Source organism: Tympanuchus pallidicinctus, unplaced genomic scaffold (assembly GCF_026119805.1).
Source record: "Tympanuchus pallidicinctus isolate F22 unplaced genomic scaffold, pur_lepc_1.0 scaffold5, whole genome shotgun sequence".
NCBI classification, from domain to species: Eukaryota; Metazoa; Chordata; class Aves; order Galliformes; family Phasianidae; genus Tympanuchus; species Tympanuchus pallidicinctus.
Window position 1 is genome coordinate 63,320,068 of NW_026294769.1, and position 15,864 is coordinate 63,335,931.

Sequence of the window (15,864 nt, forward strand, 5' to 3'; positions counted from 1 at the left end):
ATCTGGAAAATATTCCTTAAGCAAAAGATATTTTAGCTCAGAGAATTTCACAAGGCATGTGGCATTTACCATTACTTCTTTCCAGAATCCTAATCTGATTTATTAGTGTTTTTAATACAAAAGTATTCATTTTTTTTTATGCTTGCAAAGTATAGTTTTGAATTTCTATTATTGATTGGACGTTCCAGTACTCAAAGCTGAACGCTGCACAACAAAAACATGGCTATCCTACTATTTTAAGGTAGAAGTCTCGTCTACTGCCATAGTAACATTGTCTTTGCCAATTTCAGCCAAGTAATTTCCTTTTATTGGATTTTAAAGAGAAATGTTTGTTTCATGCTGGAATCACAAGGAGAGGACAACTGGTCACTTCTGTGCTTCCCTAGACTCAAGTTGACACTCCGCTGTCAACTTTCCAATTTGAAAACCAGAGATAGTTGTACCCCTACCGTTATTACAGCATTACTTGGCACTTCTTTGAAGTCAGCAAGAGTATTTGCATGAAAAGATTCTGGGCACTTTGAAATGAGTGACAACATTTCTCTTCATGGTAGTAGTCCAGGAACTGTGGTTTCCGTATTTTCTTCATAACCAAGGTGCATACAAGGCACTGCAAAAATGGAATTATTAAATTTATTAACAGAAAATGAAAAGAAATAAACAAAAAAACAGAAAACCTATTTAGACTTTAAAAAATGTATGTCCATTAATTTATTGATAAAGATGTTACTCATTATGTTTATTTGGAAAAAAAAAAAAAAAAAGCTGAAATAAAAACCGTAGAATCCTAGAATTATAGAAACATTTGAGTTAGAAGAGACCCTTAAAGGTCATCTAGTTCAACTCCCCTGCAGTGAGCAGGGACACTACAGCTCAGTCAGGGTGCTCAGAGCCCTGTCCAGCATGAGTTTGCACGTTTCCAGGCACTGGGCATCCACCAAATCTCTGGGCAACCTTTGCCAGAACTTCACCAGCCTTACTGTTAAAAGTTTCTTCCTTATATCCAGTCTAAATCTCCTCCATTTTAAAAATAAAGATATAGAACTCTAAAGCCGTTACTAATCTAACCAGGGTTTTGCATTCTGACCCAAGCATCTCAAAAACAGCCAATCTATTTACTTTGAACATGATGATGAGATTTTGCAGATAGATAGCATTTACCAACAGTTTGCAGAGTGAGATATCAGTTTCCCTTAGTTATGAGTAGGAGGCAACTTTTTTTTTTCTAGATAACAGCTTTGTGACTGAATTTTAAATCTCAAATGCTGCGCTTGTGCAGCTGGAGGCAAAATGCAGTTACCCAACCAATGAAGAAACTGAGAAAATGAATGGTGTTAAAAAAAATCTATGGCAGTGATGCTGAGTGACATGGAACACATTAGTGGTAATGTGGGAAAATTAATTCAAATTTATTGACAGTTTAATTGGCAAACAGGAAGCATTTAATGGGCTTTGTATGCTCTGCTGTTCTTCATTTCCTAGTCTTTTCCACAGGACAGAAATACAATGTTCTCAAGTATGAGGTTTGACATGGTAACAAACGTTTTGTGTGCATTGCCTGGCATGGGTGGAAGGCTCTGTTCTGCTGCACCCAACAACTGCAGAGCATTTGTGTGGAGCAAGGCCTGGGTGTGCCTTCTTGGCTCAGCCCTTTTCCCAATCTCACTGGTTGCAGAAAGTCTTTGTACACCCAATTCATGGGTTGATTTTGGACCCACAGGCTCCGACTGCATGAAGAGAAGGTCATCAAAGACCGGAGGCACCACCTCAAGACGTATCCCAACTGCTTTGTTGCCAAAGAGCTGATCGACTGGCTGATTGACCATAAGGAGGCCTCGGATCGAGAGACAGCAATTAAACTTGTCCAGAAGTTATTGGATCACAGCATTATCCATCATGGTAAGTGCAGTATCAGCTCTAAGCTGATATAAGCAAGCAGAAATCCACTTTGTGTTCTTCACTCAAGTATAAGATAAGTAGGTTCTGATCCCTGCCAGGAAGGGGACACCTGGCTTGAAGGGTGCTGCCCCACAAGGCCCTCTGTGTCCCCAGGGACACCGAGAGGCAATCAGGGTGAAGAGTTGTGTTCCCCATGTCAGGTACAGGAGGAAAGTCCCTGCAGACTGTGCTGCTGCTTCTCTGCCTCCCAAGCATCCTCAGCTGGATCCTGCCCTCACCGGTGCCTTCATCACCACTGCCTGCCCTTTCCTCCCCTCCCTGCTCCCCCTGCACAGCCCCTTTCTCTCTTTCCAGCTGAAAAACCCATCTGAAAAATAAGCCAGCAAAAAAAAGCGTCATCTTTCTCACAGGGATTTGTTCTCCAACTCTCTTCCTCGCACCAGCTGCACAAACATTTGTGCTGCTACAGCTGCAAGAGTTAGATGTCCGACTGCGCCCTGATTAATTTTCTCCTAAACTTGTGTGTTTGAGACCTGTTCCATTCAGCGCCTTGAATGACAATTTACACTTATGAAAAGGAGGCTACCAAATCAGTGGCAGCATTTAGTTGCCTTTTAGTGCACAAAGAGGCTGGAAAGCACACAGACAAAGAAGATCCAATTCCTCTATTCCAGGCGCATAGTATTGCCTATTTCAAGAAGACAAAATGTACCATTTGTTTCTTTTTAAATAGAAAATAGAGCAATTGCTAGCAGATGACTGTTGAATTTGTGCAGAGGTCACTGTGCAGGAATACTGCTGCTATCAGCCGTGCATTAACAACACCTTAATTAAAGGAAGAAATGCACATACTAAACGTGTGCCACTTCTATAGCTTCTGCTCAGCTATTAAATTAAAATTCTGGGTTGTTATGGAAACTGGGATTGACGATAGATAGTTAAAGAATAAAGTAATTACAGGGTATTCAAATCTGACTACTTAATCCTCTATTGAGAAAATGTCGGTGAAGAGTCGCATGGATGCCTGAGTGATTTAATTTAATTGAGCAATAGATATCTTATTGCTGAGTGCTTGTTTAAAACTTTAACAGCCTTCAAATGTTTTTTGCTTTAGAATCCAATTGCACACCCTAGCTTTGATGGAAATTATATACATGTGTGTGCATGTGTATCACATGAAAAGAAGGTGCCTGTTGAAAATTTTCATCTGTTACTCTCAAAGTTAATAAAATGGTTGGTGAAATGAGTGAGGGCTCAGTCGGGTAGGTTTAATCAGTTCTGCAGGATGCTCAGAGCATCCTTTCCATACCAGTGCCAAATGGAAGCGGTGCCAGCCACTGCTCCTGTGCCTGTGGTGCAGCAGGCGAGCCCAAGCCAGTAAGCTGACAGCTCTTTGCAGCACCTTGCATGGGCGGCCTTCCCTTTCCTTGCTTCTGGCATTTGTAGGAACCCACTGACATTTGCTCTCTTGTAAATCCTTACTTAGTATTTCTCAGTGTGTTCCTATTGTACCTTCCATTTGCTAGCTGACATGACAGTGTAATTGAGATGATTTTAAGAGGGCAGAAGGCTTTGGTTCTAACTGATCCTGCAGTGAGTCTCAGCTTTCCTGCCACATGGTTTAACTAATACAAGTAACATTAAGCAGTTTGCCAATCTTTAAATTATTGGCTGCTCTACAGTGGTATCTTTTAAACAGTTTACATCAAAAGGTTTTCCAGTTACCTAACAGATGGATGCTTTATTGCCATTGGTGTCCACACTAATACTCATGAAAGTGATGAACACGAATCCCTCGTAGCTAGAAATTTTGTTATCTTTCTGAAAGCCTTCTTCAGTCTTTCATCATTTATTAGAACTTAAGGTTCTAATTTATTTAGGTTGTACAACCTAATGTATTAGGCTATATCCTAAGCACAGGGGGCTGGGATCCAATCATGCTTGCTTTGAAGTTCACCAGTGAATTTGCTAAATGGATTCTCAACCCTTTAACATCCCTATGAAGATTTTGTTTATGTTTCAGTTTGTGACGAGCATAAAGAATTCAAGGATGCCAAACTGTTCTACCGCTTCAGAAAAGACGATGGGACGTTTCCGCTGGATAATGAGGTGAAGGTGTTCATGAGAGGACAAAGACTGTATGAAAAGTACGTTGTATTCAGTATCCATCAGGTGTCAGTAACAGTGCTGCAGGGGGCAAATGGGTGTTTTCATCTGATTTTCATGGAATAGAATCATAGAGTTTTGAATATCATGCAGAAGTTGTGGCTGTGAAATCCCATGGCTTTTTTTTGTAACCCTTCTTTCTTTCTTTCCCATATCCCTTTCAGTTTTCTACCATGTTCACTTAAAGCATTTGTTTATAATGAAATGATATTTTTTTGTGTTCTCATAAAATGCCACGGGAAAACCCAATGTAAATTTAAGTCCTTGCACTATATTTTATAAAAGTAGTCACAAATGATTGGCTCTGTAAAACTGTACTCACAAACCCCACAACTTTAGTACATCAAAATGTAATGACCAAGTGGCTGAATATCTGTTTAGACTTCACTGGGAGGTACGATTTTATACAATAAGTGAAATTAAAGTTCACCGTTCCAGCCTGCAAAGCTTCTGCATCAGAGAGATTACACTAAAAACAGTTGCCTGAAAAAATAAGCCAAGAACATCTAATTAAGATTTGAAATTAATGATTGTTCTGGGATACTGAATATCTCAGTGGATTACTTCTGTCAGATAACCAGGCAGCTGAACTATACTGCTCAGTCTATAATAAATGAGTAAGCAGAAGGCTGATACCACAGCCGTGAACCCCCACTGCACAGCCCCTTATTGCTGGTGCGTCCCAGGGTTTTCAAACCAATGCCTACCCCTTCTAGTTTCCCTGCACAAGAGGGCAGGTGCAGAACAGGGGAAGGCTGCCAAGAGCCAAGAGCTCAGAGCTGCCAGAGGATTGGGTGTGCTGTGCTGTTGGAAGTGCCTTCCAAACACTTGGCCGGCTCTGCAGCTTTCTGCAAACCGGGGGCTGGGTATCTTTACTGGAGCTCTAAACGTGGCACCAGGATAACGCCAGGTTTAAAAGCTGATGATAATGTTATCATCATGATGGTGTTAACAGGTTAGAAGGCTATAAGCGGCAATCTGGTCAAAGAGCAGTTAATCTGAAATATGTATTTAAAAAAAGCAATTGTAAATGTTGCTCCTTTTGTTGTATCTGCCATGCAAATTTTCCATAATTGTGAATATTAATGTGAAAACAAATCAGGCAAAACACAAGAAAATACACTGCTGGGAAAAATTACTTATTGGATACACAGAATGATCAGTTGAAATGCCCTTCTTCAAAATCTCCTGTGCTCTACATAGCACAGCATTTGCTCCTGCAGACTGCAACACACTGCCCCCAGGCACTGCCTGTGTTATGGAAAGTTGATTGGTGTGTCTAGACTGCAACCTCATGTCAAGTTCTAGGCTTTTGTGAGCAAAACAGTTTTTTCTTGGTGAGGCTGGTTACATGCCTTGCATGAAACCAGCTAAGGCAGGAAAAATTGTTCTGCCAGAGTTTCTACTTCCATCCCCATTTCTCTGTGTGAGCAACCATCCCCAAACCAACAGTGTCCAGCTTGCCCTACATCACACCTGCAGAACAATGTTTATAATGGTGTTCATCTTGGAAAGGGAGCTAGTGCCAAAAGCAGCACCTATATCTAAGTATAACTCATCCTCATGAGGTGGTTGCTCCTAAGCAACATATCTAAACGGTTTTGAAACTTTTACAACCCATCCCCAGTGCTTGACATAATGTAGATTAAAAAATACATGGCATTTCAGCACCAGGCTGTGACAGTCAAAACTAGTAAAAATTCACCATGGATCACTGGAAAATTTTGTTCTATTTGTGGAAGATAAGGCTGCATACCTGGGCTGTTTGGGTTTCACCTTAGCTTATGCAGCAAAGCCTGCTGGGCATTACACTGATTTCATTATATCCTTCTCCATGCACACCTATTAGCAACAACTTTTCAGTTTCATGGGTGCATTTTAAACTCAAAATCTGATGCTGAAAGTCAAACTAGTACGGAAAGAGTTTTGTAGTGAAGTATGGGCAATACATCTTTTCTTACATTGTTGGGAAAGAAAATACTAATGTAGCATAATTAAAATAGTTTAGAGGCAATAATAGAGGAGAAAGTGTTTATGCACAGTTGTGAAATCACTTACCAGCATATTCAACTTATTTATCAAAATGTCCATAGGTCTAATTTCAAGAGAAATGTGACTATGACAAAGGAAATCTGTCTGCATACAACATATTTTAGAAGTGTCTCAGCCTTTCAGTTAATGCTGCCTTCATTAGGCTTTGCTCATTTAGGATAGGCGTTGTAATACTGTTTCCTACACTTCTCTGCCCATCACATCAGGGCTGGAGTACTGTTACATTCAGAAGCCAGCATAGTTTGTGCTTGCCAAAAATTGCAGACGTTACTCAACATCACTCGTGCAGATTTTTACCCTAAATGAGTAAACTAAGCAAAAATATTTAAGAGGAGCAGCAGACTCTGTTACATGGATAGAGGAGCAGATGGCAGGTTCCCAGCATTCAGATAGCAATGAAGATGTCCTGTCCTCTCCCTGGGACATAGGACACCAGGTCTGTCCCCCGGACAAGGAGCAACCTTTCCCTGTCCTTTTGTGTAACCATAGAGGTCCTTGTACTTTATACTCTCCTATTCTGTGGCATCACCTCATTTACCTATTGTGAATGTCTTCCGTGGTTGTACTTGCCTAATTAAAAGGTTTAAAATCAGTCTCTGACTCTATCTTCCCTTCATTTCCACTGAAAACCATAGATAGCTCAGATTCTCTGCACATAAATGCAAACTTTGGTAATCCTTTGTGTGAACTTGCTTTGAGCTTTAAGTTTCTAACTAGAGATGAAACATAATGGGTTTTCTATTGCTTTAAGTTTCCTAAAACTCCCTGAACAGTTTGTTAGGTCCATTGACAATATCAGTTTTCATATTCTGGAGGACTGACCAAAGGGATTGAATATATAAGCATGTCTCCTGATCAGCAAAATCCTGCAAGTCTTAATTGAATCCAACACAGACTTTTCATAGTTTGGTTTTTTTTTTTTTTTTAAATTAAGTTGTGCAGGCCCCATACTTTGATTATGTTTGCAGTTCTCACAGGTGTAGGCCAGGTGCACAGGACTGATGTGTTTCCGGTGCAGTCAGTCTTAAGAACTACACAACATCTCATGATATTGACTTCAACTGGTATTCTCAATCAGATTTCACAGTGAAAGAAATGAAATTTTATGCTTTTGCTTTCAGGAAGTCATCCACATAATTCTGAGACTGTTTTGACATCATTTTCATTTTACCTCTTCAGTGGTCGACTCAAATTTAGATAAAACTAAGTTAAAACAACAACAAAAAAAAGGCTTGAATTTCAGTGTTTGGCCAAATACATTCCTTCCATGTAGGACAGCACAAGTTTCAGCAAATAATATGCTTTGACATGAACGGACCCACAGTTGTTTGAAACATGAGAAAATGGAAGAGATGGAGGCAGTTTCCAGTTTTGAGCAATGAAAGACCAGGCTTTTGGCCGATGGTAATGGGTACCATTTTGTTGACAGCAGTAAAGTTACAGTGATTTACTTCAGTTAGCAATGGATTACAGTTTCTGGGTTTGTAAAACTGTCAATTTGTTGTGTCTGTTTGCTCACAAGCCCAAATCCTTTGCAGTGCTATTCTGGGCACATGCAGAAGAGTGTGAAATGTCAAGCTGAGTGTTTTTCCACTTGATATTCTTCCAGTTTTCTTCTGTGGCTCTGTAAAAATCAAACGATTAGCATCTCTTTTTCAATGAGCTTCATCTGCTGCTTCAATGAGCTGGTCAACTAATTATAGACTCATCAAAGAACAATTAGCTTAATCCTCAGGATTTTTTGTTAGGTGCCCACAGAGCCTGGGTAACCAGCTTTGGGTAACCATGCAGCAGATGGTATGAAGAGGCACGATCTTTGGGTTTGCATTTTTTTCTGGGGGGAAAATTCTCAGTGAGTGAGAGACAGTTAAAGATGGAGCCTTGGAGCTCTTTCTGTATTAAATGTGCTTAGTGTGGGAGAAAGAGATAAGTTTTCCATGGATGGGATTGCCCACCTATGGACCTACAGGAAATTCAAACTTCTGATCATGATAAGGGCCAAGATTGAGAGCTTTTCAAGTTTTCATGCTGTAGGTCAGTTTAGTTTCCAAATACTTGGTGAAGGGAGAAGCCTTGCTAGTCTTACATGGAAAAACCTCATCCATACCATTCTTGAACTGTTATTCTGAAAATCTTACCACTAGTCTATAGTAAATAGAAAAATTAGGAACAGGAATGAAATTAGTGAATAAGGAATCTATGTTGCTCAGTTTCCCAACAACAGAAAGGTGGATTTCTGTATTCAAAGAGTGATTCTCATTTCTTTTCTTCCCAAGAGTTAAGCTTACTTTTGCATTAATAAAATACTGAGACTTTTGTTTTGGTTTTATGTTGCACCATTTGTTTACATCACTTGAATGGAGAAAAATTTTCTTAGCATTTAGGCTACATAACCTGCCAGTTGCTAGCACATACAGTATTCCTCTTCACTCTGCAGAGCAGATTGAGGCATGGTGGCTCAGATGTGAAAATGTTTTCAGGTGTGCAACTTTGCTGGCTGCAGCTGCATCCTGGAGTGCTGGAAGCCAGACATTTACCAACCACCCAGACCACAGAATTGCCTTTTCTCCTTCCTCTTCAATTTTTCTGCAGCTGTTGAAAAGCTTAAGGGGAGGATTTTCAAAACCATCTAAAAAACTTAGGGGTACAGTCCTGCTACCTGTAAAAATTAATTGGGAATTTCTGAATACATTAATTACAGTCTGATGTTTTTAGGTTGATTTTATTTGAAAATGGGTTACATGTTAACTTTTAAAGACGCTAAAGAATTAAATGTGGGAAATGTGAAACTGAAACCCTTTATTTTCATGTAGAGAAAAAAAGGAGAAAGCTTCAAAAACAAAAACTTTGTACTGCGGTATAAAACCTTAATTTCTTGTCTGAGATGCTGCAATTCACATCCTGAGTTTAGATTGATGGCTTGAGGAAAGGTTTAATAAGTCAGAGAGAGATTCATGTCTCTTTGCTTGTGAAATTCTTGTGAAATTTGCCACAAGGGATCTGGAGGAGGCTGTTTTGGGGTTTTTTGTTTTGTTTGTTTTGTTTTTAAGCATTGTTTTCCTTACCAATTTTTTCCCCTCCAAACCAGGTTGATGAGTTCTGAAAATACTCTTCTGCAAGCCAGGGAAGAGGAAGGGGTCAAGTATGAGCGAACCTTCGTGGCATCAGAGTTCATTGACTGGTTGACCCAGGAAGGAGAGGCCACGACACGGACTGAAGCTGAGCAGCTTGGCCGCAGGCTTTTGGAGCATGGGATTATACAGCATGGTGAGATATTTACTACTAGGTAGTTAAAGCTATGCTTTTTGGAGTTCTTTCTTCAGGGAAAGTCATGTGAAGGTGCTTTTGTCTTGCTGGTCGTGTACCCACGTTCTAGATAATTTCAAGTTATTTAATGAAACGGTGAATTTTTCCAAAGCTCTTTGTCTTAGTTCTGAAAATTCTACATCAAGTACAGAGGAAAACTAGAGTTTGGGGATATATAACAATAACAAGGATGTGAATGAAAATTAATACTTTTGTGCTTTAGTAGTTAATGTGTAGAATTTGTTATCAGCAGTAAGTGTAATTGAGATAAATTGCTTTGTGAGGATCACATAGGGATTAGAGCACCAATAAGCTACATTCTCTGAGTAGAGTGAAAATGACAGGTTTTGTGTTTCTTCCTGCTTAAGGACAGAAGCAGAGCACTGGGGTCAGAAAGCAAGCTTCTCTCTTGGTCATGTTGTGTAATCTTTCTGGTATGCTTGGTTAAAACAGAAGGTATCGCTTTCAGCTCAAGTGTTACGATGTTGGTCCTGGAGGCATACATAACTCCTCTGAGGCACAAATCTGATACTTCGTTGTGGTCCAGCACAATATGACTGCAACTTTTATCAAAGAGGTCCCTCTATCAGTGGTGGAGGAGAGTTTTCTCACTGTGTGTCCCTGATTGTGAAAAAATGAACACCCTTGGCATTAAAATCCATTTATCTTACTGTCATCCTCTATTCTCAGTGCAAGCTGCATCTCTTTAACTGGACATTTTCTCCCATAAATGCACCAGCATCACCCACAGAAGTGATGAAAGGGGTGCTCAAAGACAGCAAAACAGACTGGTGGAAGCTGTTAGCAGTGCTGTTTAGTGCACAGCAGGAAAGTAATCAGATCCTGATGTTTTCAATGTTGTCAAATCAACACTAATTCTGACAGGGAACAAACAATTCACAGTATTAACAGGCTGTTAAGTTACAAGGTGCTAGATTGACTCTGTAGTCTGTTGCTTTGTGAGATAACCCAGTCTTAAGGAATAGAGAAAAGATGGCATATAGTGACCTGCACGGTTCCTTCATGGTTGTGATCATGCTCACATTATCCTTGGTTTCCGATTACTGGGAGCTACTGCTCAATGTTTACAGTAATCAGCCTCCAGTTCTATAATTACCCTTCTGCTTCCTATGATTTATAGGGTGCCAACTGCTTGGGGCTTGTCGAAGAGGGAAGGTATTCCACCTCTCCTTGTTATAGCAGCAATGATTTAATTCCTATTTTTACTGGAGTGTTTTCAGTGTATTATATGCAAGGTAAACCACCTTGAAAAAGATAAAGAATAAAAAAGACAAGAGTGAGGCTGATGCTGCTGTTGGCATTTTTGCAGAGGAAATAAAGTCAGCACTTGATACATAGTGTGAAGCTGGATTCACTTTTCTACTGAAATCTTTGCAGAGCTAAGAAAGTCAGGATGTGACACTCATTGCAGATCAAACATTGCTCTCATTGAGCCATTGGCAGGGAAGTAGTTTTGTCTCTGTCATGCAGGGTTTCTGGGGAGACTTCTGACAGTGCTGGCCTTGCTCATCATATGGGACTGCCCTGCCCACATTTGAAGTTTTATCGCCTGCCCATTCTCTTCTAACGTCAGCATCATGTGCAAAGCATCCTGTTAGATCTGCAAGTCATGATGTGATGATGACAAGGGGGCTCTGTGAACTGTCTGACTGACTGTTGAAGGAAGTCACCTACTCGCCCTGCAGTACTGTTGTCTTCCTCACTCAGCTGTTTATGGGCAGAGGCAGCTCAGTGGGACCAGCTGAGGAAGCTGGAAGTGTAATAAACCTGAGTAATTTCCCTGAGATTTCTCTTTAGTAGATGTGCTTTGTGCACACTTCCAAACAGATTTCATTCTCCTCTGCATTTCACAGGAACTGTTTGTCTAGGTAGCATTAGGAATATTGGTGACAGATAACTGCTGAGCTGATGGGGGATTCAACTGAGCAAGAGGATGTGATCTGTGCCTTTTGAAGGTTTGTGCAGTGTCTCCTTTCTCTAAAAACAGAGCTCCAAATGAGACCTCACAGTTCTCAACTGGGAATGTAAACCTTAACATGGTGGGGAATGGTATTCTCTTTTCTCCACCTTTCTGAATTCTAAGTCCAGTTACCAAAATAAAAATGGTATTTTCTGTCTCTGAATGCAGCAAGTCCACTTCACCACACTGTGTTCCTTTTGTTGTGTATTGCGTCAGCAGTCCCAAAATGTTACTTGACACTAATTGGCATGCTTGTTGGCAGAGTCAGCACAACAGCTCTTGACGGAACAGGAGTGGAGAATGAAACATTTTTCTGCCCTAAGGGTAATCTTTCGCTAACAGGATTGTTTGATATGCACCATGTGGAATAAAATGAAGCTTGCTTTACTATTCTTATTAAGTATTTATTACCTTACCTAATGCAATACAAAGTAATAGAAACAGCTGTATCAAGTTGCCGGTCTCCATAGTAATTTTCCAGCCACAACTGCATTGTGCAATTTATTTTTACTGATCCTGACGTTCATTGCAATTACTCAGAAAAGTTGTATTTTGCAGCTGAGGTACTGTAGTCAGAGTAGTTTCCTGTTGCATTTGCCTTCACTTTAATTGCTCAGACACCAACCGGGTTTCAGGCAGGAAACAAACACCGATGCTAATTTTAAAAAGGAAAACATGGATTTAAGAGGGCTTGTGTAAATGCTGTAAAAACATCAGACATTTTGGTTTAAAAATAATCCTCCTGATCTCTTTGGACATGTATCACTGCACACATTTCCCCTTTCATAAATGAAAATGATGAAATGTGCTCAAGTGCTGAATTGTTTCCTTTGAGAATTCTACTGGTGCATACAAATGGTAACCCACAAACTGCTGTTTTCACAGATAGGAGCCAGATGTCTTTTCCTACGAACTGATACCCCCAGGTATCAGGGAATAAAAACATTATAGGTAGCAGGGCATTGTGCACTGTACATTTCTTGATGGTTTGTGTTGACAGTGTACTTGCCAGTAGTTATTATTCTGCATTTGTGAACACTGATGGTCTTTGCCAGAATACAGGAATGAAGATTGTGGGAGGAATTATGAACATGGCTTTGTGCTTGTGACAGCAAGGACAAAAGGGGCACAGAGCATGTTTGGCAACTGTATGAAAGCCCACTTCTAGTATGCTGAGGTACATGGAGCTTTTCAGTGTTAACAGGTAAGAATTCCCTCTAGGAAGGTGGAACTTTCCTCATTCTTCTTGAGAGGGAAACAGTGGAACGGATTAACTGCTGTGGTCAAAATTCACATGCAGTAAAAGGCAAACTCTGCCAGCACTGGGATAGATCAGAAAAAAACAAGAATGGGCTGGAGCAGGCAGAGCATGGCATAAGCATCCACGCACAGTCACAGAAAACAGAGATACTGAGATGTCAAAAGAGGAAAGAGAATATGCTTGGGGTTCTTTCTGATGTTGTTTTTGGGTCTGTGCCAGTTGGTCATGGCATCTTCTGTGGTACTTACTCTGCACCTATAGCCTCAACTGCAGAGAAGTGCTCACACAGACTAAGCTCTGTGGTCCTCCTTCCAGGACTGACTGGGTGCAGACCCTTGGGAGGGTAAAGAAACATCTGCCTATTTTGCAGATAAAGAAAACTTTAAGGTCTGGAATATCAAAGTATAAGTACTTTCCATTTTAAAAATCTGATTAATAACAATAAGAGGGATTTATCCATTGTTAGCATCTTCACGAGATGGATAATTACATTTCCCCTGTAGCAGCCACCAAAAATTTTGAAACCCTTTTCAGTATTTTGTGGTGTTTAGACACAGGGTGCTTGTCCTGCAGGATGCTCTGTGCAGCGTGTGCATGCGAGAGGTGGATGGTGGAACAGCAGTGCTCATCCTCCCATTCCAACTCACATTCTGTCTCTTTTGCTGTTGCTATTTTCTAAGCTGCTTCTTGCTTTTGAGTGCATGTGCTTTGTGTGATTTCCTCTCTGATGAGATGATGTGACGTCTGCCCAGCACCTTCCCTAGGCAGTGACTGCAGCATGGTTTAGCAGAAGTGGTTTGCATTGCCCTACCTGCTGTAAGTCAACAGTGGGTCTAAATGCAGCTTCCCAGCCCTGGACCAGCAAAGGAACACATTTGATGAGTGTTGGAAAAGACATGGTCTTTGCTTTCCTGAATGACTGAGGGGTGGGAAGATCTCTTTTGGAGGGACTGGCTAGCAGATACCTTGCTTGAAACATCTGATTAGTGCTAGGGTTCTATAATGATAGTAAGTATGTATTAAGATGTCCCTGGCATGATGTTCTCTCCCCCCCAGTAACAATACCTTTTAGGTTAAAAAAGTTTAATTGGACTCACCAGCCCTGCATATATAGGGCTTAGCACAGAAGCAGGTGCTTGCCTTCTCTGAAGCATTAATCCTTTATCAGCAATACTCCACTGTGCAAATTACTTTCAGAGATGAAAACAAACATTTTATAGTGACTTAGTGAGAACAGTAAATATTGACATATGCTATCTCTCTGTCTCTGTGGAGAAGTCTTAAAGCATGTGTTGGACTTTCTCTATTCTTTGTGAGGATTGCATATCTTTATTCAGCAAAATTACCCTTAACAAGTTGATCACAGCATTTAGCACCCAGATGTGTGATGCAGTTAAAAGTTGCTTAAATTGTGTAAGTGAATTAGATATCTAAAAACTTATTATTTCTTTTGCTCTTGCTGAAATGTTCACCTACAATTTCAGTAAATTGTAACAAGTCACACCTATTCTATATGCTCTATTGCTTATGATTAGTCAACGTTTCTTATTTCATTACTGAAAATTTTCAATGTATGTGAAACATAGACCTCTTTCTTAATTTGTGATTTCACTTTGGAACCCCTTTTCTTGAAATTACTAATTTTTGTGAGCAATTTCTAAGTACCACTGAACCATCTCATACGTCCTTGACTTAACTGGCCATAGATTTCTTCCCCCAGAGTTAACACATGGATTTTTGTGTATTTTTTCAAGTTAATCTAACAGCTGGAGCCTAGCAGGTGTTGTATTCATTCTGTACAGTCCTGAAAGCATTCAGACTATACAGTCTTTATCTAAAGCAGGAATGTGTTTGTTTCTTTGAAAAAGACACCCACATATCTATATGCTACAGAAATAACGTATGAAGATGCCTGTTCATATTAACTACCAAATTCAATCTTTCTGTCAGAGAATGGGTTTCAGTTTTTAACGGCTGCAACACAAAAAAGATACCCAGATGGGCCTTTTCAGCTTCCCTTGCCACAGCCTGCACTTTCCATACTTTATTTGGAAGCAGAGAAAAGCAGTTGGCTATGTTCTGTAAACTTGCTAAATTAAAGATGATAAATCCTCATACACAAACTGAAAAGGCTGATGAAATCAGTGTGATTCAACAGCAGCTTTCCATTCTAGTGTAAGGAGCATAGATTTGGAAATAGACTGCAAACCTGCTGGAAAGAGCAGATGTATATAGAAACATTTTTTTGTGTACCTATTTTAAGGCAGCTAAAATAAGATGCTAATGCACTGAGCAGAGCACACAGCTTTAATAGAAGCTGGAGACTTCTATTTCAGCCCCTGAGGGATTTTTGAGACCTATGTATTGTAATCCTGATGTTTTGAAGGCAGCTTAAAAGTTGCCTGGATATTTTATTCATTGCATGATTATACCATATTTCATAGAAGCAGCTCAGATGGTTTGATCACTTTGTTTTTCTGGACACTTGTCAGTTGCTTGACATGTTCACTGCCTTCACGCTTAGCTGGGCTGAGCTGGAACAGCTCTCTGGATTCCATATTTCAGCAATAGGATCAGCTTTACAGTTTTATAATTACAGTGGGTGCAGTTCAAACTGAGCTCCATTCTCTGCTCCTAGTGAACTCTTCATAATCCAGATGAGAAAACAATCCCACGTAGTACAGCTGCAGGGCCAGGAGCTGGGAATGCAGGGTGAGTGCATCCACAGGTGGGCTTAACTACAGTCTGCAGAGTGTGTGTACTTTGATAAAAGGTGGAAATGCAAGTGCTGTATTTTTGTGGTGCAGAGAATCAATGTCACAAGGCTGCCTGGCTGGACATCATGCTGCCTCTGCCTTGACTGGAAGGAGCTCCAAGCAGGTGGAATTCATCCATGTGTAAAAGGAAACCAATATGAATAGGTGCCTTTATTAAAATGGATCTGCAGAAACCAGATTAGCTTTAGGAAAACAGGAAGAGAAATGGAAAAAACATTGTCCAGTGTAGAATGAAGTGTCCTTTATTCTCCCCTGCCACATGTGTGTTGGTGCAGGCCAATGAGCAGCACTGGGGCAAAAGCAGCTGTGAGGCCATGCTGGTAGTGCTGAGCCAAGTGAGGCTAAGGCAGCGAGCTCAGGGCTGGGCAGATTGCCTCCTCCAAGCCTGAAGGCTCCCCGAGCCAAAGTGGATGTACACCTCC

The 15,864-nt window shown here is 40.5% G+C and overlaps 1 protein-coding gene across 4 annotated transcripts in view; it reads left to right on the forward strand.

Annotated features, from left to right (window-relative positions):
- DEPTOR (DEP domain containing MTOR interacting protein) overlaps window positions 1–15,864 on the forward strand; it is a 95,861-nt gene that overhangs the window by 49,199 nt on the left and 30,798 nt on the right. For all 4 annotated transcript variants that reach the window (XM_052703643.1, XM_052703641.1, XM_052703642.1 and 1 more), the window contains 3 exons: window positions 1,721–1,899; window positions 3,923–4,046; window positions 9,206–9,384. In XM_052703643.1, the coding sequence (XP_052559603.1) occupies window positions 1,721–1,899; window positions 3,923–4,046; window positions 9,206–9,384 (482 nt within the window). The remainder of the gene's footprint in view (window positions 1–1,720; window positions 1,900–3,922; window positions 4,047–9,205; window positions 9,385–15,864) is intronic.